The 26,971-nt window shown below is 39.0% G+C and overlaps 1 protein-coding gene across 1 annotated transcript; it reads left to right on the forward strand.

Moving 5' to 3' along the window:
• Nucleotides 1-257: 257 nt before the first annotated feature.
• Nucleotides 258-26,091, forward strand: LOC137256248 (growth/differentiation factor 8-like). The gene is made up of 3 exons (XM_067793977.1): nucleotides 258-1,216; nucleotides 11,449-11,822; nucleotides 20,172-26,091. Exons 1-3 carry the CDS (start codon nucleotides 598-600, stop codon nucleotides 20,541-20,543), a joined length of 1,365 nt encoding a protein of 454 aa, XP_067650078.1. The 5' UTR covers nucleotides 258-597; the 3' UTR covers nucleotides 20,544-26,091.
• The last annotated feature ends 880 nt before the right edge of the window (nucleotides 26,092-26,971 follow it).

Below are 26,971 nucleotides of genomic sequence, written 5' to 3' on the forward strand. Positions count from 1 at the left end.
TGTATATTCTGCCTTCAGAAATACAAACACAAAAGCATCAATGTTAGTTAGTGTTGCATTACAACCACCCATGCAAACTGTACAACGCACATTCACCGCGGAATTAAAACCATTAAGACGTTCAAACGCGAATTAACTCTTTGCAACCGAGTTTCAACCGCTTTGTGTATTGTAACATTTCATAGTTATAAAAATCAATAGCCCAAGGGTGGATTAATCAAGAGTTAACCAAAGATGCTCATCTCACGTGGTTTTATGGCACAAGCTATTGATCTGCCGATGAAGTCACACTAGCCGTTGTATCAGAGTCGACTGTCATCTGTTACTAGTAGTTAAAGGATCAAATGTTCGTGCCAATCTCCACCGATGTGAGAATCCCTTTGGGCGGAGAATATGTCCATCACTCCGCACATCTGCCCACTCAAGCTGCTCGTCAACACGAGAAATGGTGTTATAAGTAGTGGAAGCGTGGATGCTGTATAAAACATAGACCCGTCAGCGATAACACAGTGACGGCGGAAGGTTGAGTGAACAGCTGATCGCTAGTGCCGCAGTGGAGTTTGTAAGCAGCTGATCAGCTGATTCCCTACCAGCAGAATGGTTACGCACTTTGACCATATTACCGTTCTTGGCCTTGTTCTTGTCACTACACTCGGCGTGCTTGGAAATTATTCCCTCATTGATGATGCCGAAAGGAACGACAGTTTAACACAAGGAGCATCAAATAGTAGTTTCGGTGATGATGAGGATACCATTGACTATGGCGTCGACGTCGACGCTGACGTTGACGTTAAGCTAAATACGACGTACGTCCCAGAAGAGGTGACTGAGAATAGTACCAGTATTTGGAGGTTTAATGACAGTATGAATGCAACTAGTGTTAACAAGACGGAAGACAATCTGTATGGGAACGTCAGTGCAACTGGTTTCACCCCAGCAACGCCTGTAAACAAATGTGTCACGTGTGCTATGAGAGAGGATGACCGCAAGTTTAGAATCGCGGTGATTAAGAATCAGATTCTTGAAAAACTGCACTTCCACAGTCCACCAAACATGACAGGCAGAACGCTGCCAAAAGCGCCAAAGATCGCTCAGCTGCTCGAGAGGTCGGGAATACAAGGGGACTCACCGGATCACTACGGTTACCACGACAAATACTTTTATGATGATCGCCTCTACGGCCATACAGAACGTATCTTCACAATTGCTAAAACACGTAAGTAGTATACCAAGCTCATGAATGACATGCAACCGGTTACATGTTCTGTAAACGGTCACTGCACACATCTGTCTGAGGTGCATAAATCCATTGGTACGTTAATAAAAGCGACAGAACCATTCCCATATTCATATAACAAGAGTCCACTTAATGCAGAGTCCTTTGTACGATTCCGACTATATCGCAATCGTGTTTAATGATGATATATGTTTTTGATACAGAGGAGCGTATGATGCCCAATTGGTGAAAAAGCTCTAAAACACGCCGTCTACTCTTAAGTAAAGAAAATCAAGTGATTACGTCCTGAATTTGGATAAGTACTGCATAGAGCAGGCAATAATACAATATGAACAGTTGTCATGATAGTGATATTATTGTGTCCCTGTTACGTAATAGCTTGCAGTTGTTCTTTGTCATTTAGACGTGAGCAATACCATGTGAGGTCATCTGAAACCTTATTATCGATCTTTGTACTGAAATAACACTTTCGTGTTGACAAGCAGCGCTTCTTTCCGTCGTTCAATTGACATGCTCGCTGGGATGACATGGATGGAACTCCATACATCCGTTAAAGAATGGATTCCAGTCAAACTGGATTGTCCTTACATTTCCATTCAATTTAATTGCCATGTACAAATATATTGCTTCTTCGAGAGCGGTAACGAGATTTATTCAATATACATGTATACCTTTTTCACCTCAGAACGTGAGTGAGTTTTAAGCCTCTTTAGCGATATTCCTGGAATTAGGCAGAAGAAACACCCATAAATTGGTTGGCACATTGTACGCATGTGTGGAACTGAAACCGTGCTTGCTGCGTGACAAGCTATTGCTTTAACCACTTGGCTACCTAAAACTATGTAGTAGCCGTGCTGAAATAGGTGATACAATCTGGGTGGGTTGTTACATGCAATAACAGATCTCAGCATGTCAGATAACTTCGACCAACATGCTTATGTAAGTATATACTGTAATCTCTCTGTATATGAATATGAGGTATAAATATGTCTCAGCAGATAACTAATAGTTCACAGCCACACACTTCGAACACGTCAGTCACGTACAACATCGCCTTCCAAACAATCTGTGATATTAAACACCGTTGACGTTTCAGTAAACTGAAGATATATTTATTGCATGATCCCCAGGGAGTTGAGATTGAAAATACTACGCGTCGCTGAGATTGGTATCCAGTGATCGAGGGGGAAAACAAAGCGCCTTTGAGCTGGATATCGACGCTGTACAAAATGTTAGTATAATAATAATTAGTATGAAAATGAATTGAGAACTAAATTCAGTTAAGAGACAAGTTCGGTATTGCGTCTCCGCCATTTATATGTGCATGAGTGATTGCATAGGTATAAGAAATCTCCAACCTACAAATACAAAGTATAATGAGAAAGTCTCTTTGAACGAATACCAAATAATGACAATACGAGGCGGGGTATCCAGGTACAACATCCAACACGCAGCTATCGGAAATCAGGCAATCACAAAAACTATGTCACGTTAACAATCGAACTAGGCCTTGGTGAAGGCGCTATCCTTGAGATTTCCTTCCTCATCGATCCAGAATGATGAAAGGTTATCGAATTTTTTTAACTGCATCACATCACTGAAGACCACGTATGTTGTACTTACGCAGTGGCGTTGTATTCTCAATTAGGATCGAGGCTCAAAATACAAATAACTGAGGTATTAAACAAATTTGATTTGTAAAATGTAGATGTTTCATTCCAGCAAGGTTGGCTACCAGCTGTGGGGAAACATTATTCCTGACATGCGACTCTTTACTATGTCATGTTATGCTGAAAAAGTGAAAAAGTATTATCGCCAGCATGAACTGGCATTGTATGACAACCCAATATCGCCACTTGCAATACGAATAATCAGTACTCTATTGCTGGCGAGGTTGATGTCACGTAGCAAAATATTATCTTCACATGCAACATGTCCAGACCGTGGTATAGTCTCTTGGCTGACAACAGTGTACAAACCAGTATTTCTCGTTTAACATGCCCAATCCGTGGTTTAGTTTGTAAGATGACAACGGTGTACCAAAAAGTATTTCTCGTGCAGCATGCCTAATATGTGCTATAGCCTCTTAGCTGACAACAGTGTACAAACCAGTATTTCTCGTGCAACATGCCCATTCAGTGCTTTTGCTTCTCGGTTGACATTGGTGAATAAACCAGTATTTCTCGTGCAGCATACTTAATCCGTGCTAAAGCTTGTAATATGACAACAGTTTACAAACCAGTACTTTTACATCCACACGTGTAAATAGCTTCCAATGATTATCATACATTCAGTACTGGTCTCCAGTACGCAGTTGTTGCGAAGTATCCCTTTTCTTGCTGTATTTTCCTTGGATGCCCTTATATCAGATGTAAATTGTTAGATAGGAAGGCTAGACTGTCCCTTACAACCTGTATTCATTAATTACCACCACAATCGTGCTCCTAGTAAACCGTATATCCTATAATCTCGTTTGGTTCCTTTGTTCTCACATAGAAATACGCCGCTGAAATACTACGTTAAGCATTACTTCATTGACTGTATGACGTCAACATGGCCTGTTGTGCCGTACTAGCTACTTACTTTACACTAGAAAAGGTCGAGTATTGCCAATTAGTTACAATTATTGAACCCTCCCTACGGGAATAGTTGATGTTCCCACCCTTCACTAGTTAGGTTATGTAAGACCCGAGGCATATAACACGTCCTCGTTGTTATTCGTTGTCATAGAGCCCTCTGTGAGGAAAATGCGTCGTGCAAGAATTCTGCCAAGTATTTTACATTAACATTTATGAAAAGTATCAAATTCAAGTGAAATACATACTCACTTTCATAAGTTTCAAATATCGGCATATCTCATGTTTATGCACTAGATAACTTTAAGATCCTTACGAATGTGACATTGACCACAGTTGAGGCAATGAATGCTGTTTTCAGGACTATTGTCCGATTTCATGTCATACGTGTGTGTTTATAAGTCACTAGCAAATAGTGATTTTACAAGTGTTTGCAAAAAGGTGAGAGTCCCGTACCCTATCGGCATTTTACTATTGTAGGTCGCACTTCTAGCCTCTGATGATCTGGCCAACAATACTCTTTGACAAGTCAAGGTTTATTCAGTTTCAAACATACTTTTGCATTTCAGAGACTAAATGCTAATCTGTCACATTATAATCATTATTCTGCAATAAACCCTAATTATGCCGTTATCTGTGAAATGACAGAAATAGGACGTCGCAGCTATTGTCCATCTCACCAGCAACACTCCCTTTGTTCTTACATGACAGCAATATTCACCACGTTGGCGCCTTGACCGTAATTGGTAATCTGTTTATCTGGTAGAAATGTAACATTTATGTTTACCACGCAGCTATTCATTGGATTAGCAATCTGTTCTGTAACAACAGTGCATAGAGAAAAATATGTTATTCAATGTCTTTATGGATATATTTATATAGGCACGTCAAATATTTACAGCTAAATTTGAGGGTTTTCCGGAGAGATTCCAAAACACCATCCTCGTTGCATCAACTGGTTTCATTAGAGTAGGTGGCATACTGGTCAAGCTGACAGACCAGAGTTTGATTCAAGACGCGTAGAAAATATGAACCCCATTGTTAGCGTTTCCCTTTCTAATATCCCATACATACTAATGTAACTGCATATTATTCCCTTCATACACCCACGCTGGAACATACCGCCTCCAGAAAATTCTTGATTCTGTGATAGTGATATTTTTCATCGACGGCATAACCATGAATGAAATTGAAATTGATGTAAAACGCCAATATGATAACTCGTCTCTGAAACAGATTCTTGGTGGAACATACCGCTTCCAGAAAATTCTCGATTCAATGATAGTGAGATTTGTACTCTTATCAAATCGTCTTGTCAGTATACATTTATACATATTTTTCATCGACGGCAAAAATAGGAATGAAACTGAAATTGATGTAAACGTGAATGTGATAACTCGTCTCTGAAACAGATTCTTATAATTAAGGACCAGTATATACCAGAGGTAACATTAGGTGTTCATGAAAGAGAGCATTTCCTTCCCGACCGATAGCCAGTCGTTACTGATAGAGTTTTCAGGAAATAGTAAATGGAATATTCGTACATGTGTCAGGTGAGGGATTTTCACTGTCAATGGTACAACGTGACATAGGTATTATTCAGCAGACTTAATATGACACATGCCAACATGAAACACAGCATAACGACGCTAACAGGCTTGTATGACATTTATTCGTCATCATTAGTCGTTCACAGAACGGAAATATGTCCAAATGCACTGCAAAGTACCATTCCAAAGTGTTTCAACGTAACAATGACGACTGTTCCTGAAAAAGACCTCCAAACAGCGGCTTTATCTTTCGAACAACAATTTTTTGCTGATACAAACAAATATATACTCCAGTGACGGATAATAAATCACCGTGTTCCCGGAATGAACAAACATCGCTCTTTTTATAAGAAAGTGTTCCCCTTTTCAGATTAACAGCTGACCTCGGGAACTCTTTACGTTCACAGTTTGTTTTCACAATATTATATATATCCCGCATAGTAACATATGGGCTGGCTTACGTATCTTCGCCTAGTAACCTTGCAGCCTGACACGCACCAGAGACTCGGCATCGCGGTATCCGGAGCTGGTGAGGAATGCCAAGAACGGCGTTACACTTGTCAGTCCAAGTACTTTTCTGACACCTCGAGGAATATAGCTTTCAGCTGAGAACAAAGTACAACGTCATTACTTCTCAGTTCAATGTCTCTTTGCTTCTCAACTGCACTCGCTGTTATAGGTTTCTTGCATTGTTTCAACTCAAGGGCATTGATGAGGAAACACAAATGGTCTTCATACGTTCAGATTTTATCAATTATTATGTGCAACTGTGTCATTATTGATCTATCATCTTCTGTTAATGTGCATTACTGTTGTGTAATATATGTACGTGCGTGCAATAGGGGTCCATGCGTGCGTGTATGTGACAGTGGAATGTGTCACTGTCATTCTGGTATGGGATGTGTAACGTTTCCATGGAACGTTATGTATAAAAACTAGAAGAACCGTAGCAATAAGGGAACATTGCACCCAAATGTAATTCGTATCCTAGGTCAACGACCACAGCTACCTATAGTAATTGAAATTGAACAAATTGCTGATTCAAACAGCTTCGACGTTATAAATAAATAAATAAATAAATAAATAAATAAATAAATAAATAAATAAATAAATAAATAAATAAATAAATAAATAAATAAATAAATAAATAAATAAATAAATAAATAGTCTCAGAATCTTAGAACAGAGACACCGGTATATTAAATGATGTAACTAAGCCCGTTTCCAGCATCTTTGTTCGCGTCTTGACATCGTGATAATGATACTAGTCTCAACAGAAATAATTATGCTCGCATGTTTTACTGTATGTGTAGCAAAAATGAAAGTGCATTTACAAAAGAAGAGTGAACATTAACAGCACGAGTTTCCCACCCCTATTCTACTTTTCATGTCTTTTTGCGAACACCTGGTGTCATCACCGATTTCGAGTTATACTTTAAAAAAAACTTCCATTGCCACTCTGCTTTGTACGACCAATGTACTATTTCGATAATCGAAAGTGGTTGTTCAGTTTAATCGGAATATAAAGACTAGAAAGTTTCGGGTGACTATCAAAGATCCATGTGTGGGCATGGGTCGATTTACCCTTGATGTTTGTAACGGGAAATATATCCATTTCACATATTAATGTAAGGCTCTACTAATAAAACTGCATATGCCTGAGATTACTAAACTACGAAAGAAAGTACACCTAAGACATGGATTTGACCAAAACAATACAAACTTTAAGAACTCTACGGATGATTTTTTATTTTTTATTCATAAGTAATTTATGAATAAAGAAGTTGTTTATACATAAAGTGTGTCCTTATCTGTTTCACCAACTTCTAAATATGCCACTCGAAAAAGTAATGCACGCCTTACCAAATTGGTTTGGGTTGAAAATTATACTTTAAGGTAGACCCAAATGCATAACTATGTATCAGTTTCTAATACATAACCATCTACTAACCACTTGTCTATCTTAGTTGTATCTACCATATAACTTGGGTGTATTCTGTTATCTGCGTCATGATCATATTGATCAAAGTATTATTTCCACAATCTAACAAATGTATTCTATTGCACTGAATGTTATCGGTCACAATTTAGTTGCTTATATCATACATGACATGCATACTCCTTAAATATATTCCTCACGTACCCAGGGTGAAGTATGTGTCGTTTACAGTGTACGTAGTCACAAGTACATGGGGTACACATGAAACGTCTTGATCTTTCAGTTTAACATATAAACGGAATTTGCCTCCCAGGTGCACCTACCAGGTTAGCATTGTTTTTCAGCAACTCATACTGGTCGTAAGCGGTGACAAACAGGATCGGGTAGCCAGGCTCGCTGACTTGATTCTCCTTTTATCGTATCCCAGTTGTGTAGACCGATATTCATTGCCAAACACAACTCTACAAAACACACAAGAAACCACACATAGATATACATCAGAGTGTCTTCCCATTTGCAGATGGTATATGAAATGACCCATTGCAAAGTTTAAGAAAACTTTAAATGACCGTAATTTTCAAATGACTCACTGCTAGCCATATAGTCTTCCTTATGCATCCAAGTTTGGGAATTACAACATTTGATGACAATTGTTCTGAATGAAAATATTTAGATAATTTTGTAATTTCTTTAGTTATAAGTAATCTGTTGGTTCAAATGCGAGAACAGCGTTCTTTTTAAAAGTCTAAAATCAACCTTTTTTAACGATTTTGTATTGTCTATCTGTTCCAAGATGCCAAAGACGGAATATTTCAAATGGCAACAAATCTTATGCCAATATAATGAACAAATAAATAACTGTTTTAATTTCTCAAAATAATTGAGTGCAAGAAAACAGTTGCATTTTGTTCCTAAACATTCCTTATAGATAGAGAAATACGATTATAACATAGAGGTAATGTATTAATCCTCATATGAAACCGACAAGCGGCTTTGCTCTTGGGAATTAATTAACCATCTACAAGATGCAATACGACCTCTTTCTCGACCTCAGTCAGTGCGGTAATTGCGAATGTTAAACACAGTAATTATATGAGATATTCAGTATTAACGGCTGTCCCTCCCAAGTATGACCGCAGTGTAAGAAACAAGCAGCATGACGATCATTTGGAACCAAACCAGCTGGTTTACGTCCAACGGTAGCACGCGCACAATATGATGACAACCGACAGCTTTAAGGGGTATCTTGCCGTGATAAGGTGTCTGAGGCTTCACCTTTGACCCCATATAAATTAGGGTCATGGGGTCAGTGTTTCTGAATTATCTATTGAGGCGTTTCCTAACAAATTTTCATATCAGTTGATGAAAGAAAGCTTGTAGCAAATCTTAGTTACACAGATATCAGATAGTATGGTAAGAGGATTCTAGAATACATGACGTTCCAGATAGACTGTCTTATACTAGATTACACTACATAACAAAAAATTATTAATAAATTACAATACATTGCATTATACAAGTAATACATTATATTCCATTGCGTTAAATTACATCATATTACAAAACATTATACAATACAAGTGTTAAATTACATCAGATTATATTGCGCATGTAATAAATTACATTACACTACACAACGTAAATAAGAAATTACATTACATTACACTACATTACATTACATTGGACAAGTAATTACATACTATATCTGGCAGCTGTTTGTATGTTTTGTGATAATGATTACAAACCACGGATGAATACTGATACAATATCAGTAAGTATGACGTCATGCTTATAGATTAGTGTAGATATTCAATCCTAATTCTATAAGGGATTTGCCAAAGAGGGGAAAACATGGAACTTAGAAAGCATCTGGTTAAAGATACTATGTGCATTATCTTGGAGGTAACATGAAACAATGGGGTGATGTACCCTCGATATTTGTTTAAGTTCCCTGAGCCTGAAGGCAACATATTTATCTTACCGAACACCTCACTGTTAATTTTGAAATGCTTGAAGCATGGATATCGGATCGTACACTTCTTTCAATCTGTATGAATCAAACGATTCGAATCTTGCATCTTTGCTGTTTTTCCCGCAGGTATTCTCCCAATAAAGTCGCCACGATGTAATTTCCCTTCTTAATATTCACAGGGACTACATTTGATGATTTCGTCAAAGTTATTTATTAGAATGCGACGCAAGTCTTTTCGTAGCCATCTCTGGATTTTGCAGACAAATTTAGAGTTATCCCCCTTCCATTCATGTGTGATGCAATGTTATTCGAGATTAAGAAGTACTACCACGAAGTACCGAATGACTTGCTATTGGCAGCGGGGTACATTGCTATGTACCTCGCTTGTAAGTGGGGTGCATTGAAAATAACATAAATTACTGTGGTAATGTGGGTGATAAGTACCAGATGATGTACCAGTACTATGAAGATGAGCATAAGGTGATAATATTTTGCAATGATAAATCAATAAGTGAAATAACTTGTGATGAAGTACTATAGTTAAACGTACTATAAAGATAAAGCATATTATGATTGCAGAGATAAATCAATAAGTAGTGAGTGAGTGTGTTTAGTTTTACGCCGCACACAGCAATATTCCAGCTATATGGCGGTGGTCTGTAAATAATGATCGAGTCTGGGTCCAGACAATCCAGTGATCAACAACATGACCATCGATCCACGAAATTGGGAATCGATGACATGTGTCAAGTAAGTCAGCGAGCCTGACCACCCGACCCCGTTAGTCGCCTCCTACGACAAGCACAGTCCCTTTTTATGGCAAGCATGGGATGCTGAAGGCCTATTCTACCCCGGGACCTTCACAGGTAAATCAATAAGTAAAATAACTTGTGATGAAATACTATAGTTAAAGCTACTATAAAGACAAAGCATATGATGATAAAATACTGCAGTGATAAATCAACAAGTAAAATTCGGAGATAAAATGCGGCATGGATTAAGATTTAGCTGAAATCATAAGAACGGAATAACGCTGTCCCTTGGCCAGTGTTGGATCTTGTCAGGTTTTCAGCTTCAGTCATCCCATTACTTTCCACGGCGATTTGTATTCCATGGACATTTACAAAAACCGCACCGTTAGGTTGAAGACACGTCCAATATTCTGCAGCTGCATCATCTTTCACGCTTCACAACTTCATGAGTGTTGACGTTGTCGCGAACAATGGACGTAATTGGGATGGTTTGTAAACAACTACCGAGCACTAATCTTCATCAAATTGTGGCTTAGTAAATGCCATTCATGTTCTTCAAAACTCCCTTTGATGACTCAAATCTAATGATGCATATCGATCAGCAACGTCTACGATTATCCCACACACACAGAAACAATGCCTACGATTAACGCAGTAAACTTGTAACAACGTCTAAGTCTATAAAGACATGTCGGCAAGGTCCTCGACAGTTAAGCATAATCCCTTCTTAAGCCAAGGAGCACGTGAGAGACCCATCTGTATCCGTGAATGAGTGAGTGTGGATTAACTCCCCTTTGAGTTATATTTAGGAGTATTAGATATGACTTGGTGCAGAGCTCAACGTGGGCTGATTTGATGAACCCACGGGCATGATTCTGTAAAACCTGGAAACATAATTGGGGCGAACCGGTACTCCCGTGAAATTCGTTCTGCAGAAGACTAATATAATACCGTTTTCATACAGTATAAGTCACGAGCGGTGTACACACTTTAATTAATGATTAAATACAAGCAATATCCTTTATCATAAAATATCTCGTATACGACATATAACACATGTGAATTTATGAAGAGGTATTAATCATCACTGAAGGTATTCGCTAGAGGATGGGGGCGGTGGGGCAGCCTAGTCGTTAAAGCGCTGGCTCGACAAGCCGAAGGTTTGTTCCCTACATGGACACAATGTGCGATGACCATTTCTGGTGTTCCTCGTCGTGACATTGCTGGGATATTGGTAAAATCAGCGTGAAACCATACGTACTCATTCACTAGCTAACGTGTATCCGTCATAAACACAAGCAAAGCTACCTCAACTCTTTACCTGAAACCGTTCATGCAGTTACCTGTACGTTAGATGTGGTCATTGATATGTCTTGTCCATCAACTTCAAGGTGTGTTTAGTATCCATTTGGATTCTTTCAGCTCCACCGGATCGTGATTTGAACGAGAGTTATGTGGCATACTTCAATCTCCCCGATGAGACAAGAGACTCCTATATCAAAAAGGCAGTTCTGTGGTACTACGTGAGACCGTCAAAGCAGCAGAAAACGGCGGTTGAGCTGCACATCCGTACATTTAAACCCCAGGAGTACAGACCGCCCCGGAAAATATATCTACGATACAAAAAGCTTTTCCCTAAGAGGTCTCGGAACTGGCATCAGTTGGACATTAGGAAGACAGTGCAGGAGTGGGTAGACAAACCCTTACTCAACTTCGGATTACAGATGACAGCTTTTGACCATACCATGAGGAATCTTATCGTTACACCCCCAACGTCCTCGGATGATGCAGGCTATGTGAGTTGACAACCATTTTTATTGCATGGGTAATACAAGTTTGATCTGACTGGTCGAACTGTCACTTCGACTGCATAGCAAAAAGAATGAGGATAAGAAAACTGATTTCAATTTCGGTTGATCTAATGACCTATCGACCTTGGGAAAGCGACATTCAGCTCTTTGCCTTTGCCTTTGCAAATATCACTTGTCCAAAGTCGTTAAAATCTTGACCAAAGTCACGTAACATCAATGACTGCATACACTCTTCATCCTCTTTTTGCTACTTTTACTACTGCTGGGGTCAATAAACCCCAACCATACGAGTCTCATTAACCTCCAGTCACAAACAGTCACAAACGTAAAGGCAATGATTATATAATACTACTCACCCTATTTTTACTACTTTTACAACTACTCTGGTCAATCTTTGCATTGTGGTCTCAGTAACCCCAAACTCCTTAAAAACAACTTCGATCACAATACCCCAGAACGACATGATTCTCCTTAACCTCCAGACACACATTTCAAAACAAAGAACTACTCGAGTCTCATTTACTCCTGTCCACACTATCTCAGTGACCCCCTGCCTCAATGACACTGCCTCTATACCCATGCGAGGCGAGGCTCATTTATCCCTTGTGTGAATCTCCTAGCCCTCCAGCGTCAAAAAACAAACCCTGCTCAATAATGGTGTGATTCTCCTGAATCTCCAGGCACACTGTCTTAATAACTCCCAAATATTTGAGTGAGTGTGTGAGTTTAGTTTTACGCCGCATTCAGCAATATTCCAGCTATATGGCGGTGGTCTGTAGATAATCAAGTCTGGACCAGACAATCCATTGATCAACAACATGAGCATCAATCTGCGCAATTGGAAACTGATGACATGTCCAGTGAGTCAGCGAGTCTGACCACCCGATCCCGTTAGTCGCCTCCTACGACAAGCAGTGTCGCATTTTATGGCAAGCCTGGGTTTCTGAAGGCCTATTCTACCCCGGGACCTTCACGGGTCCCAAATATTTGAGCATCTTTAACCTCCAGGCACACTGTCTAAATAACCCACAGTCACAATAGCCCCCAACGACATGATTCTCCTTAACCTCCAGACACACTGTCTCAAACAAAGAACTACCTGAATTTCGTTATCTCCTGTCCACACTGCCTCAATGACCCCTAGCCTGCCTCTTTAACCTTCAGCTACACTGCCTCTGTAGCCCCTGCTTGGCGAGTGTGTTTAACCCCTGGTGTAAGTCTCCTAACCTTCAAACCACATTTGCTTAATAACGACGTCATTGTCTTCAGTGTCCAGGCACACAGTCTCCATAACCCCCAAATAACCACCAATTTAATTATAATTAAGTCGTTTTAACCTCTTGGCACGCAGTCTCGATAACCCCCACCTATGGCTGTCTCCATAACCTCAAGCCACACTGTCTCAGTAAACCCCAGATTTTCGAGTCTAATTAACCTCAATCCATATTCCATCAATATCCTCAACATCCCTGTCACAATAACCCAGGCCAGGAGGTCACTATATTCCAAACTACATGGTACCAATAACCCAGGCTACGTGGTCACTATATTTCTAACCACAAGACCACAATAACCCGGATCACGTGGTCACTATATTCCTAACCACATGATCACAATAACCCAAGCCACGTGGCCACTATATTCCTAACCATATGACCACACTAACCCAGGTCACATGGTCACTATATTCCGTACTACATGGCCACAATAACAAAGGCCACGTGGCCACTATATTCCTAACATTATGACCACAATAACCCAGACCACTATATTCCGTACTACATGGCCACAATAACAAAGGCCATATGGTCACTATATTCCTAACCAAAAGACCACAATAACCCGGATCATGTGGTCACTATATTCCTAACCATATGACCACACTAACCCAGGTCACATGGTCACTATATTCCGTACTACATGGCCACAATAACAAAGGCCACGTGGCCACTATATTCCTAACCATATGACCACAATAACCCAGGCCACTATATTCCGTACTACATGGCCACAATAACAAAGGCCATATGGTCACTATATTCCTAACCAAAAGACCACAATAACCCGGATCACGTGGTCACTATGTTCCTAACCACATGATCACAATAACCCAGGCCACGTGGCCACTATATTCCTAACCATATGACCACACTAACCCAGGTCACATGGTCACTATATTCCGTACTACATGGCCACAATAACAAAGGCCATATGGTCACAATAACCCAGGTCACGTGGTCACTATATTCCTAACCACATGACCACACTAACCCAGGTCACGTGTTAGCTATATTCTTAATCCCAATGACCACACTTACCCCAGATCACAATAATCCTAACCACACGGCCACCATCACTCGTGGTGACAATAACCCTAAATACATGGCCAGGATAACCCTATCCACATATCACAATAACCTGAGGCCACCTGGTAACAATAGCCAAGCTATGTGACCACGTTAACCCTAAGCAAAGTAGCAATAACCCTGAGCCACATGGTGACAATAACCCTATCCACATGGCCACACTAAAGCAAGGCCACGTGTAAACCAAGACCCGAACCGCATGGTCACAATATATATCTCAATAAACTTATCCACATGGGTGTATATGGACAATAGATACCGTTGCGTGTTTTCGAAATGTGTTTGAATTTCAGATCCATCTATCATAATGCTTAATGCTTCCAGCACCATATTGTACACCAGAGTACCATAACAGCGAGTCCGTTTACAAACTGTTGTTTAATGTGACACAGCATCTCTTGATACTGACATTCCTTTTGTGCCAGTGGTTTCAAAGTCGTCTTGCCTATTGTGGGTTTAAATCCCGGTTCATCTTACTGGATTTGTCAGCACAAGTGTCTCACGAGACATTTCCATTTCAGTAAGCTCACACACTTTGACACGTCAAAATATATCGTAACATTCTGCACTTGGTAAGCTTTATACTTGCCTGGTTTCTATACTCTTAGTTTCGATAAACACAGTAGCTTCGCTAATTTGGTTAAAAACAATACTTTATCAATAGTAAACGGTTACTGAATAATCTATCATTAATACTTTCCATTTTATTTAATGATTGTTAAAAATTACAATTTTAGAGTAATAGCTGATTTGAAAGAATCTTAAATTGTGTCTTTTCACGTGAACCAATCTGTTTGTGATGGTTCACATAAACGGAACAGAAGCTCTCACGAATACATGACACTTATGGAAAGCAACGCCTTTATTCTTAATCACAACGTAAGAGATAAGAAAGGATATAATGACAAACCCAGTGACATGGGAGTGTTGTACAAAGGTAACAGTTAATAACAAATTCAGTAACAGGATAAATGTACGAAAGTAAGAGTATGATGACAAGGACAGTGACATAGGACTGATGTACGAAAGAGTACAGTACAGTCAGTGACATAGGATTGGTGTACAAAGGTAACAGTATCGTGATAAAGTCAGTAACACAGGATAAATCTACGAAAGTAGGAGTATGATCACAAAGTCAGTGACAGGAATGATGTACGAAAGAGTACAGTACAGTCAGTGACATAGGATTGGTGTACAAAGGTAACAGTATCGTGATAAAGTCAGTAATACAGGATAAATCTACGAAAGTAAGAGTATGATCACAAAGTCAGTGACAGGAATGATGTACGAAAGAGTACAGTACAGTCAGTGACATAGGATTGGTGTACAAAGGTAACAGTATCGTGATAAAGTCAGTAATACAGGATAAATCTACGAAAGTAAGAGTATGATCACAAAGTCAGTGACAGGAATGATGTACGAAAGAGTACAGTACAGTCAGTGACATAGGATTGGTGTACAAAGGTAACAGTATCGTGATAAAGTCAGTAACACAGGATAAATCTACGAAAGTAAGAGTATGATCACAAAGTCAGTGACAGGAATGATGTACGAAAGAGTACAGTACAGTCAGTGACATAGGATTGGTGTACAAAGGTAACAGTATCGTGATAAAGTCAGTAATACAGGATAAATCTACGAAAGTAAGAGTATGATCACAAAGTCAGTGACAGGAATGATGTACGAAAGATTACAGTACAGTCAGTGACGTAGGATTGGTGTACAAAGGTAACAGTATCGTGATAAAGTCAGTAACACAGGATAAATCTACGAAAGTAGGAGTATGATCACAAAGTCAGTGACAGGAATGATGTACGAAAGATTACAGTACAGTCAGTGACGTAGGATTGGTGTACAAAGGTAACAGTATCGTGATAAAGTCAGCAACACAGGATAAATCTACGAAAGTAAGAGTATGATCACAAAGTCAGTGACAGGAATGATGTACGAAAGAGTACAGTACAGTCAGTGACATAGGATTGGTGTACAAAGGTAACAGTATCGTGATAAAGTCAGTAATACAGGATAAATCTACGAAAGTAAGAGTATGATGACAAGGGCAGTGACATAGAACTGATGTACAAAGGTGACAGTACGTCGAGGAAGCCAGTGAGATATGAATGAGCATAACGGGAATGAGCATAAATGATTTCAGTTCACTGAAGTATACAGATGTTATATACGGACTCTCTGACACATTTATCAGACAGTCAATAAGTGCATTGTGCTAGATGATGTGATTATAACACAAATGTGTACACTTCAGGGCTGTCGAGATCATAGAGGTCGATAGTGGTTAATTTAAGTATTGATCAATTATCAATAAATATCGGAAATGTAACTTTGAGCAAAAATGTCAAAAGGAGTTTGAAAGAAATTGATTTATTTCATTTAATGGGGCATTGTGACTTGTGTTTGTATGGATTACTAACATTACAGTGTCCTGGACATAACTTAAAAACAGATCATGAATAAAGACCTAACTTGTGGGTGCACATTAAGACTTTTTTGTCAGTGAATGTACGAAATTATCGATAACACAATTTTTATAACGATAGTCATGAATAATTTTAATATCGGCGATATTTCCGATTATCCTTCATTTTAGCCACCCTATTAGGAAATGGAAAATGCCTTGGCCTTTGTGGATGGCTGGCTTCTTTCTGTGGAGTTCGCTGATTTCTTGAACTTTCTTCTTTACAATGAATGATGTTGATGGGGAGAATCTTGGTTTGTGGCAAGGAAATGTGGTGATCACGATTTTTATGAGATCAAACGGATGGACAGATTACATTTCAGAGTTTTCAATAGAAGTCATGTGTTCTTCAATTCTGGTGCCTATGGGACGTTAAGTCTCTCCTGGAGTTGGGGTGGAATAAGCAGGAGCTAAACCATGCTATTTTTGATGTTTTGAGAGTTGTTGGAGAAGTGAAAGTCACTTCTGGGTTGGCTATTTTTGGGGTGATATGTCACCATTGAGGGAAACAGTTTCACATTTTGTCAGCCAGTCGGGCTATATCTGCCTAAAAGTCACTATCCCACCAAATAAATCACTAGTCAGAAATTGTAATGCATAAACTAAGCAGAAATAGATAACAATAAGAAAATGTCTGCACGACACGCAATTAACTGCTAATATCAAGAACGCTGTTATCAGGCCATATTCTTGCATGATTCAAAAGTGCATTAACTTAACAAGTCGGAGACAGTCATACATTTATAAATGACCCCATGAAAATTCACTAGCCATTCGGACCGGTGACGCTGGAAATGTAATGACCCGATTGGATTTTAACTAACCACGGGCTAAGGGACACTGGCTATTTGGCACACCGCATGGCATGCTGGATGATGAGGTTGGTTGGCTATAGTTGGTATCGTCAGGCATCACCACTGATTATGAGATAGTCGGTGTCTTAATCATAAGAGCAACTTTAAATTGATAATTCTTGATGTTTTACAACACGCATTTTAAATCTAGTGATTGTGAAGTTGCTTGGCTGAACCTTGTTCAGAAAGAAACGAAACCGTTTCCAATTGTATACGCTTTCCAAACTGTGGATATGGAGCATAGGCCTGCTGCTTTCTATTTCTGCGATTGTTGATAGATTCTACTCACAGCATGGAGGGTAAATGAGCGCTCTTAACACTTAAAGTACTGTTAAACGCTTTAAACATTTACGAGACTTCTCATCATCTGACCTAGAGAGGAAAATATTTCTAGACGACCAATTCGAAATATAATCGACCCCATCAGAAATAACTGGTTTATTTCAGTTCCTTTACAGGGTAACCTCCTAAGTTTTATCACATGAGCCAAGGTTATAGGGACTTCCACCTGTTTTGACCTGTTTTACGCCGCATTAATTGCTTTAAAAACAACTTGATACAGCTAATTTGAGTATGAAACAGTACACTTAAACACAAAGGCTGTGTTGATAAAAGCTATATATACATACAAAAATGTGATTGATTAATCATTCTAATGTAACCCATGATATGATCATATCTGTTTTACGGACCTCTTAACGATTCTAATATCTCCCAAAGAGATAATGGATAATCTAGCAATGTTTTTTATCAATTTATTATTATTTTTATTATTGTTTTTTCTTTCCATTAACCGGAAATTAGACCATTGATTGGTTGAGACTAGATCTAGAATGGGTGTGCTTGCGTTGAGCGATGTAACCGATTTCACACAAATGGTTAACTACAGATATTGTGTGCTGTAATGAAAAGTTACTATTGATGAAATGTGTTTAATAACTATAGAAAATGTGTTGTGCATCCATTACGTTGTTGCAATATTTCGCCATGTGAACGAACCAACATATTTACCTCTCTCTCTCTCTCTCTCTCTCTCTCTCTCTCTCTCTCTCTCTCTCTCTCTCTCTCTCTCTCTCTCTCTCTCTCTCTCTCTCTCTCTCTCTCTCTCTCTCTCTCTCTCTCATCGTCTTGTTGTACTCTTATATTGGAAAATGTCACAGAAAGGGCACGAGTGGGTCGTAAAAGAATCTGTAGCTTTTTCTGTTGATATACATTTTTAAACTGTCCACTGAAAACTTTCAAGGGCCTTTGTCAACTGTGCTCACCAAATTCGGAATGTCACTTTCAGAGGCAATGTGTGCCCTTTGCAAAGATTCCGAAACTTCAAGAACGCCCTTTTACTTCGCGCTAATATCAAACAAGACATATTCATCAATTCATATTTTTTAGGCCAACTGTCAAGTAATATGTCAAGTATCCCTCGCTTCAAACGCCCCCAACACAGCATGGATAACTGGACATGCCTTCATTTCGCAATGAAAACCCCTCTGAAGCTACAAGTTCAAAGATGCTAGCTCAGCTGTTTTTAGAGCCTATTGATCACGACATTCATTCGTTCAAGAGCACGTATTCTGTGGCTTAGCATGCAATATTAGTACTTTTAATTACACATCTGTCAAAGGCAATTGATTCCTTTTCAAGTGAGTCTATTTTAGACCCCGATGAGGAAAGTATGAAACGATCACGCTTGGTATTGAAGCGAGTGCGTGGTATATGCTACAGTGTAGAAATTTGGGTATACATGTGATGAGTATGCCATCAGTAGCCATGTGGTTTAGAGAAAAATATCCGCGGTTTCGAAATGAAACGGTATGTATCAGAAGATTAACTTAATTATCAGGGAGGAAATTCTTTTTGCATCAAAATCGGCCTCAAAATAATTATATTCAAAATTCACAAAAGATATGCGCAATAATTACCTCCACAAAATGAATGCTGATGATTCCATATTATTAATCACATAGGTAAAGAGGCTGAGTTAGTACTTATTGTATGCATGATGGCTATTCAAAAACATTTGTCGCAGTAATTACACAAATACTGGATTGTCTGAAAGACTGTCGCCATTTTGAACCCCCCTTTACCACGTTTAAGGTATTGTAATTCATAAATATGTGTTTGATAATATTCTTATAAAACAAAATTAATAAACAAAATAGATAACAATAATGATTTAAACCTGTCACAGATGCATGCAAAGGCTTGTACAAGGTTCACCTGGAAAAGGTGGTACAATGTGGCGCAAGTCAAAACAAGGAATTGCATCAGACGTCATTTTGGAGTTTGATGAATGAATGCTAGTATGCCAAATGTGGCTTTGCATAACAGTATATGTGTTACAACACTGATTATCTTTAAGGGGCGACGGAGTAACCCAGTGGTTAAAGCGTTTGTTCATCACACAGAAGGCCCGGGTTTGATTCCCCACATGGAAATAATGTGTGAAGCAAATATCTGACGTGATATTATTGGAATAGTGCGAAAAGCGGCGTAAAACTAAACGTATTGACTGACTGACTGACCGACTGACCGACTGACCGGCTCACTTATTATCTTTAATTACTTTCACAGTCCTTTACATACTCTGTGAATGCCAATTGAGTTGTACCAACTTTAAATTTGGTTCTTGCTTTTCCAGGAACCCATGATTGAATTGAAGACGGTAAAACGGAATTATAAACGTGTAAGAAGGAGCGCCATCAGCTGTTCTGCCAACTCCACCGAAGATCGTTGCTGCCGATTTCCCCTCCTCGTGAACTTCGTCGACTTTGGTTGGGACTGGGTAATCGCCCCACGTGATTATAATGCCGATTATTGTTCAGGGGAGTGCCGTTATGTGATGCAGGACGAAAGCCATCATAGTTACCTTCAGCAACAAGCCACGGACACCGGTCCCTGTTGCACACCCACCTTGATGTCCCCTATTACATTACTCTACTTTGACCACGAGCACAATATTCTGTTCACAAAACTCCAAGATATGAAAGTCGAAAGGTGCGGTTGTGCTTGATTCGGACTGTATTGCAGACAACGAGAACAGGTATTGCATTGCATGATTAAAGGTCTACCGAAGTCCTCGTCTTTCGCCATCGGTTTTACAATCCCAATACGGCGCGGGAATGTGATGGGGAAAAGATCGCTGAGCGGAGATATTTGGCGCCATGTGATGGATCACCATCCATCTGCCCTTAATAAAATTGACTGTGCTTTTGCACAATTACCATAGCTGTGAAAACTCCTTTTTTGAGGCTTAGTTTAGAAAGCAATAGAGAAAAGCTCGTTATTAATGATCGAAGCAGCCCATCATTGCTCGGTCCAAAGTTGCCTCTGAAGTTGCTACTATCATGCGTTTAAACGTGGACTCGAAGCCTATCGCGATGACCGTGACATCAGTATAATCTTTTCAGGATATTATTCACCGATCTTGTGGACACATACTTGTGGGTTAATCATACGTCAGACTCAAGTTCTTTTCGATTTGTTCCAAATTATGACGTCAGTAATAATATGTGATGTGCGGTTCTCAACTATAGTAGTCGGGCTTCGTGTAATCTTCAGGTGACTATGGCCCCCTGTTAGAATAATAATTGTATCAGAACTAGCTTAGCGTCTATTAAATTAGTACCCCCAAACAACGATTGTAACACAATTACGATGTATCTCTATAACTACGAGGAGTTTCTATACACCCTTTTATTTGGTAAACAGGTACAAGTTCCCGTGGGGTACACAAAGCACATAGATATGTGCTTTTCAGAGATTTCCCTTGAATAACAAGCTGCATATGTGCAGCCTGTTATTATGAATATATTGTGCATCTTCACGAGGACATTAAATATATACATACGAATCCATAACAGATGCAATGACCTATCACATTGCTAGAAGCAATGATTCTGTGCAGATTTAGAATAGCCTATTTCATATGTGAATGTACAAAAGGAAATGACAAAACTGTATATATGTTTGCGATTAGAATATGTTTGGAACTAAACACACACTATAATGAAATCATTATCAAATGAATCTATATTATCTGTGTTGTTTAATATCATCAACGTTTTGTAAATATACTGTAGCTTGTAAATTGACATACATCTAAATATTTCGTATATCTGCCTAACAATGCAACGAAAAGTTAACCTCTTTATAAAATACGAATTATAACGGTGTAATTTGTGACAAGTAAAACTTCAGAAAGTGATCATGAAACCGACCTTGTCTTTCAGCTTGTGGCATGACATCCAATCGCCTACGAAACATGCCTTTAACATCAGACCTAATGAAATACATGCTTGATATTATGCAGTTTGACAATATTGGAATAATTTATCATAGACTTGTTTTAAATTGCATTAACATGGAATACGTCCGTATTGCATGAATATTCTGAATTATTGTCAACGGTCTTTGCATGCCTATGTACTGTAGTTGCTGATGATACTGTATTCCTGGGACTCCTTTCACAAAGCACTTAGATGGTCTTGAGCAACTAAAGTAACTTTTAAGTTCAGGTTAACCTTAGTAAAGGTTGTGAAAGGAGTCCCTGGACCTCCTTTCACATAGCACAAAGTTGATCATATGTCACTAAGGTAACCTCAGTGCAATGTAAAGGAGTACAAGTTAAGGCTGACATTAGTTAAGGTTGCTTCGTGGAAGGAGCCCCTGGCTTTACAGATGTAACATCTAGGTAGTTCCAAAGAAACGCCCTGAGCGAAGATAGTGCTTGCTCGACTGTTTCATATAATTTGTTATGTGGTTTATGCTAAAAATGGCCATGCTTATTAATCTAGGAATCGTTTCAAGACAGTAAATTGTTGAGTTATGCGTGAAACAGGGATGTCAGTATACAGAATGCCCTTTAGTATACACTTTGTTTATGTATGGGTGAAAATGTAGGTAACTTATCAGTGTCTGACAATGTTACACAGCACTGCGTCTTGTATCAGCTGGTGTCACTGTTACATGTAACCTATTGTTCTGCATCACACCAATGTCCTCGATCAGCTGCAACTCGTGGTATCTATTTGTCTGTGCTATTCAGTGTTTATATATCCGTTACTATAATCTTGGTGTTGCAATAAGAAGGTTAAAATATGAAAACATCCATTGTCAAGTTAGACCAAAAACTGAACATCCATTTTAATGATAGATCTGAGCTGATTAGGGATTGACATCACATTCATGTTCTGAATGAACAATGAACAATGTAGGAAAATTTAATCGTTCTTGTCCTTTGCGCGGCCTGGGATCGATTCCCAGCATGGGAACGATATATGATGAGTTTGTCGTGTACCCTCATGTGATTGAATTGTTGGTGCAATATCTTGAAAATATCGATAGATAAACCCAGAGATGACACCATCTGTTGGAGACATACCACGAGACATAATACATACCACGAGTTGGCTGGTTTTGTTTGAATATAGGGCAAGAATACGCTGCATAATGTTTCAGTTGTTGAGCTTTATTTGAATAGATATGGTGTATTTGTGATCTTTACCTGTGATAATACTGTTCTGCGTATATGGGCCTTTCTCTTAAATGTTGAAATTATGCAAAGAATGTTTGAGGAACACACGACAGCTTAACTTGATATACATACGTTTGAAATTCTTGAAAAATTTAACTTTTCACCATTTGAACGATGTCTATTAAAAGTGTTTAGACCAGAAATATTGTGGTACGTACACAATAAAGTATTTAAAGAGACCTGTTACAGCAGATCAGTCACTAACATGACATTTGAGAAAATCGTGTGATCAAGTACACAACCAGATCGAATGAAAGATGGATTATCTTCAAGTTCATTACAATTTTATCTCAGTTGTCGCTTCGGCTTAACAAGGATCAGAGGAATCTCATTCCGTTCACGTCAGGACGACCTTTTGTCAACTTTGAATGACGAAGGAAATGACAAACAAGAAGTCCACATTAGCCAATCAGAAAGCAGCTTTCTCAAGCTTTGCAGCTCAGGTTTAAATATGGCGACTTCCAGACTGGGTTTTGGAAAATAGTTTGACAAAGTTCTCTATTCATTATATGACAAATACAGGAAAGAAGATTCTTGATTGTTTAATTATTTGTGTAGATTTTATGCCAGTAACTCCCTTGACACAAGTCTTTTCCGTTAAAAACGTTTGTCAAGCGAGCTTTCAACGAGGAAAAAGACGTATAGCCTGAATCTGTCCTTCGGAATGCCTTGTGTTGACCTTACCGAGCCTTGATGATCAGAAAACTCATTCGGACTACAATTTTCCTGATCTGGACGTTCCAACTGGCCCAACGAAAAGTCGTTTTAACTTGAACCGTTATGGAATGTCTTCAGATCTTCGTTAAGCGGCAGTGACATCTAAGATGTGAATTCAATAAGATTGGAGTATCTTTTGTAGGGCAGTTTAGATTGATTTTTTCTCTTGGATGCCATGATTATTCCTACGCCCTCTTTTTTCAATCTAGGTTATAGAAAAAAATGACTTCATCATTCAATACTCTATCAAAGCCGTTCTCAGTCAACTTTACAAAACGTTCATTGTAATCCGTTTCGACACAGGATTCGGGTCGAAACAGATTACTATTCCTTTCAACAACCTAAACTGAACACAACCGTACTTCAGACATGTATGGTGGTGGGTACGGCAATATCAGTGCGAGGGTAGGATGCATCCATGTTGGGACTGGGATGACTATTTAGTGTTCTGGAGGGGACGTGGAGCTTTAGCCCAACAGATAGAAACTGTGCCGGTAAATGCTCGAAATAAACATTAGTGCTTTAGACTGTTTTAGACAAAAGATTTACATATTTGTGGCACAACACATCTTTATGGATATTGTTTGGGTCTTTAAATGAAGCTAAACTAAAAATCAGTCTCAATGTCAAATTACATAGTCCCTTCCTACTAAAACTTCTTTTTAACACTCATTTATCAAACCGGATTATATCTTTATTTCAAACGCGATAATGTGTTTTAATGTGATGTGCTTGTGGTATTTTGACTTGAATCAGCAGAACAGCCCAGTCTGGTCAGCGTTTAGATCAGGTGTCATGTAAGTTAATCCAGAACATGGCTCCCAGCCAAGTTGTAAATAGTGGAGTTTTACTGAACCCAACAAAGACTTACCAGTCCGCCCATGTGCTGACTAGAATAACTAGACTAGTCTAGATACGTCCGATGATTTGTATATATGAAGAGAAATGTGTAAACGACTGGAGAAGGAATAACGAGATACCGCAGCCATAATATATTAACATGTTGGGGAGATTAAGTGGGCAAATATGCAAACACGAAGAGCGTTAGAGGGACAGATAAGGGTGTGTGGCATGACATCAGTGTATGTAAGTGTTGCCAGAGACATATTTTGGTCTGCGTGAAATGAAACTTTCCATTCCTTATAAAGATGGTATAGTCTCCGAGAATCTCGCGTCTTCGAGGACAACACTTGCTAATATGTATTTCAAGCGAAAAATGTGTTCAAAATGATGCAAAAACGGACGTTTATTTTTCCGTTAATAATTGACGAACACAAGTGGAGTCTCTAAAGAGTCGCTAGGGTCGTGGGCCAGATGTGAAGTGACCCTTTGGGTGTGACATCTACAGTGGTTGGATCTAACGTTTCATGTCGATTCTGATTTTATCAATAACAAATGCAAGAAGACACTATCGATTCCTGTGTTATATCCTTCGTATACAAGCTCTTTGCCCCAAGATTCAATTCTTTTAGTAGATGAACACAAAAATGATCAACTAAACTTTGTAGCAAAACGAGTTTTATTTATGTTTCTTAATGTTGTCGACCTCCTCCCGTGAGGTGGTATCCGTTGTAAATACCATCCGCAAAGGTTAAACCTTATTAGATATTTTACAATTGCTAATTTGTGTCGTGATTTGATGTTTCAATTGACCTTCCAAGAATATTAAATACAAATTGTATATCCTGTGTCCATTGCACAGTTATATAATTTGAGTGTTGGTATCTGACACGTTTCTTAGATGTAGAGAACACACACTTTATCACATGAGTATACGTGACAGACTTAGTCATATGAAAAGGATGTGTCCTTTACTTATTTTGAGTAGTATACCATACCAACCATCAAGCGTGCACTGTAAAAGGAAGTGTAAAAGTGTTGAATAAGTAGCGAATGTGTTAGATATGAATATTGAAGTGTGGAACTACTCGCAGCCATTGCTTGAGAATCACACCTCAGCCTTGTGAAAGATACACTTTCAAAAAGACGGTTTGGTGACAGTTTAATGTCTTCTGGCTTGTTACTTAGATAAACGTGTGTAGCCGGTATCACATATGAAAACTGAATGGTGATCTTGAAACTATTGCAACTATGACACGTGATGCGGAGTTAGAATGAGATGATGAGTCAATGTTTGTGGCAGCAGTCTATTCCCCTTGTGTTTGTGACTTTATGGTTGATGAGATTATGGTGAGGATTCATCCTCATTGGGAATCTCGTTATTGCTGACAATGTGATAAAATAATGTACATATACTTGTAAAGGCTGCAAATGTCGACGAATATCGTAATAAATGCTGGAAAAAGTATCCATCTGTGTCTATTGTTTTTTCACGTATTGTGTATATATACCACCACAGTGACCCTTTGACAACCTTGTGGATATATTTGTTGAGCTGTATGCTTATTGGTTCGTTTGAGTGATAATTTGGCCAACTGCCAATAGTCCAGCTTTATGACACGGCATGTAGATAATCGAGTCTTGAACAAACAATTAAGTGATGGATTTTGGGGAGTAAGCCTATCTTGTCATGTCTTCTTTGAGTGGCATTTTAAGTGTTGGACGTCAGATAGAACAAGTACATATGGATGATACTCTTTAATTGTAGAGCACGGCGTTTTGATACAGGTTCTTGCATCGCAGTGCATAGTTGAAGACGATACAAGAACCTGTATAGAAACGCCCTGCTCTAGAATTAAAGAAGTTGTCATCCATATATACGTGTTCTATCCCTTGTTACGGTTGTGTGTTCAGGTTCATGGTCGATAGTTCATGGTTATGGACACACGCGGCTACTCGTCACTACTGAACAGATAAGGCGGCTTAGTGGCGTAATCGTTACGTTGATCCAATAAATCAAGCCTCAAAGAGTAAACCCTTCCAATCATTAGTGCAACCCATCCCATCGTCTTGCATCCATTCACTCGACACATCGCGTCAATATCAGGTAACGGCGGTATCATAAAATCTGACCCAGAGGCAAAGGTCAAGTACATGGATAAGCACAGACAAGTCACGTTTGGTTCGTCTTTTTTCCGAAATCGTGTGGAGAAAAGCATGTGTCACAGTTCACATTTATGTATACCTTTTAACGAAATCATCTGTAGGGCATATTCTACGCCGGCCTGTCTGTTTCTGATTCCTCGTCGGAAACATTGAGGCGGAAATTGAAGATGGACATCAAATCA

This window comes from Haliotis asinina, chromosome 11 (assembly GCF_037392515.1).
Source record: "Haliotis asinina isolate JCU_RB_2024 chromosome 11, JCU_Hal_asi_v2, whole genome shotgun sequence".
NCBI lineage: Eukaryota > Metazoa > Mollusca > Gastropoda > Lepetellida > Haliotidae > Haliotis > Haliotis asinina.

Excerpts from the sequence above, each read along its gene's own strand:
- LOC137256248 (XM_067793977.1), top strand. The coding sequence starts at position 598 with ATGGTTACGCACTTTGACCATATTACCGTTCTTGGCCTTGTTCTTGTC. Across the intron at positions 1,217-11,448 it reads CTTCACAATTGCTAAAACAC|CTCCACCGGATCGTGATTTG; the intron begins GTAAGTAGTATA and ends GGATTCTTTCAG. Across the intron at positions 11,823-20,171 it reads CCTCGGATGATGCAGGCTAT|GAACCCATGATTGAATTGAA; the intron begins GTGAGTTGACAA and ends TTGCTTTTCCAG.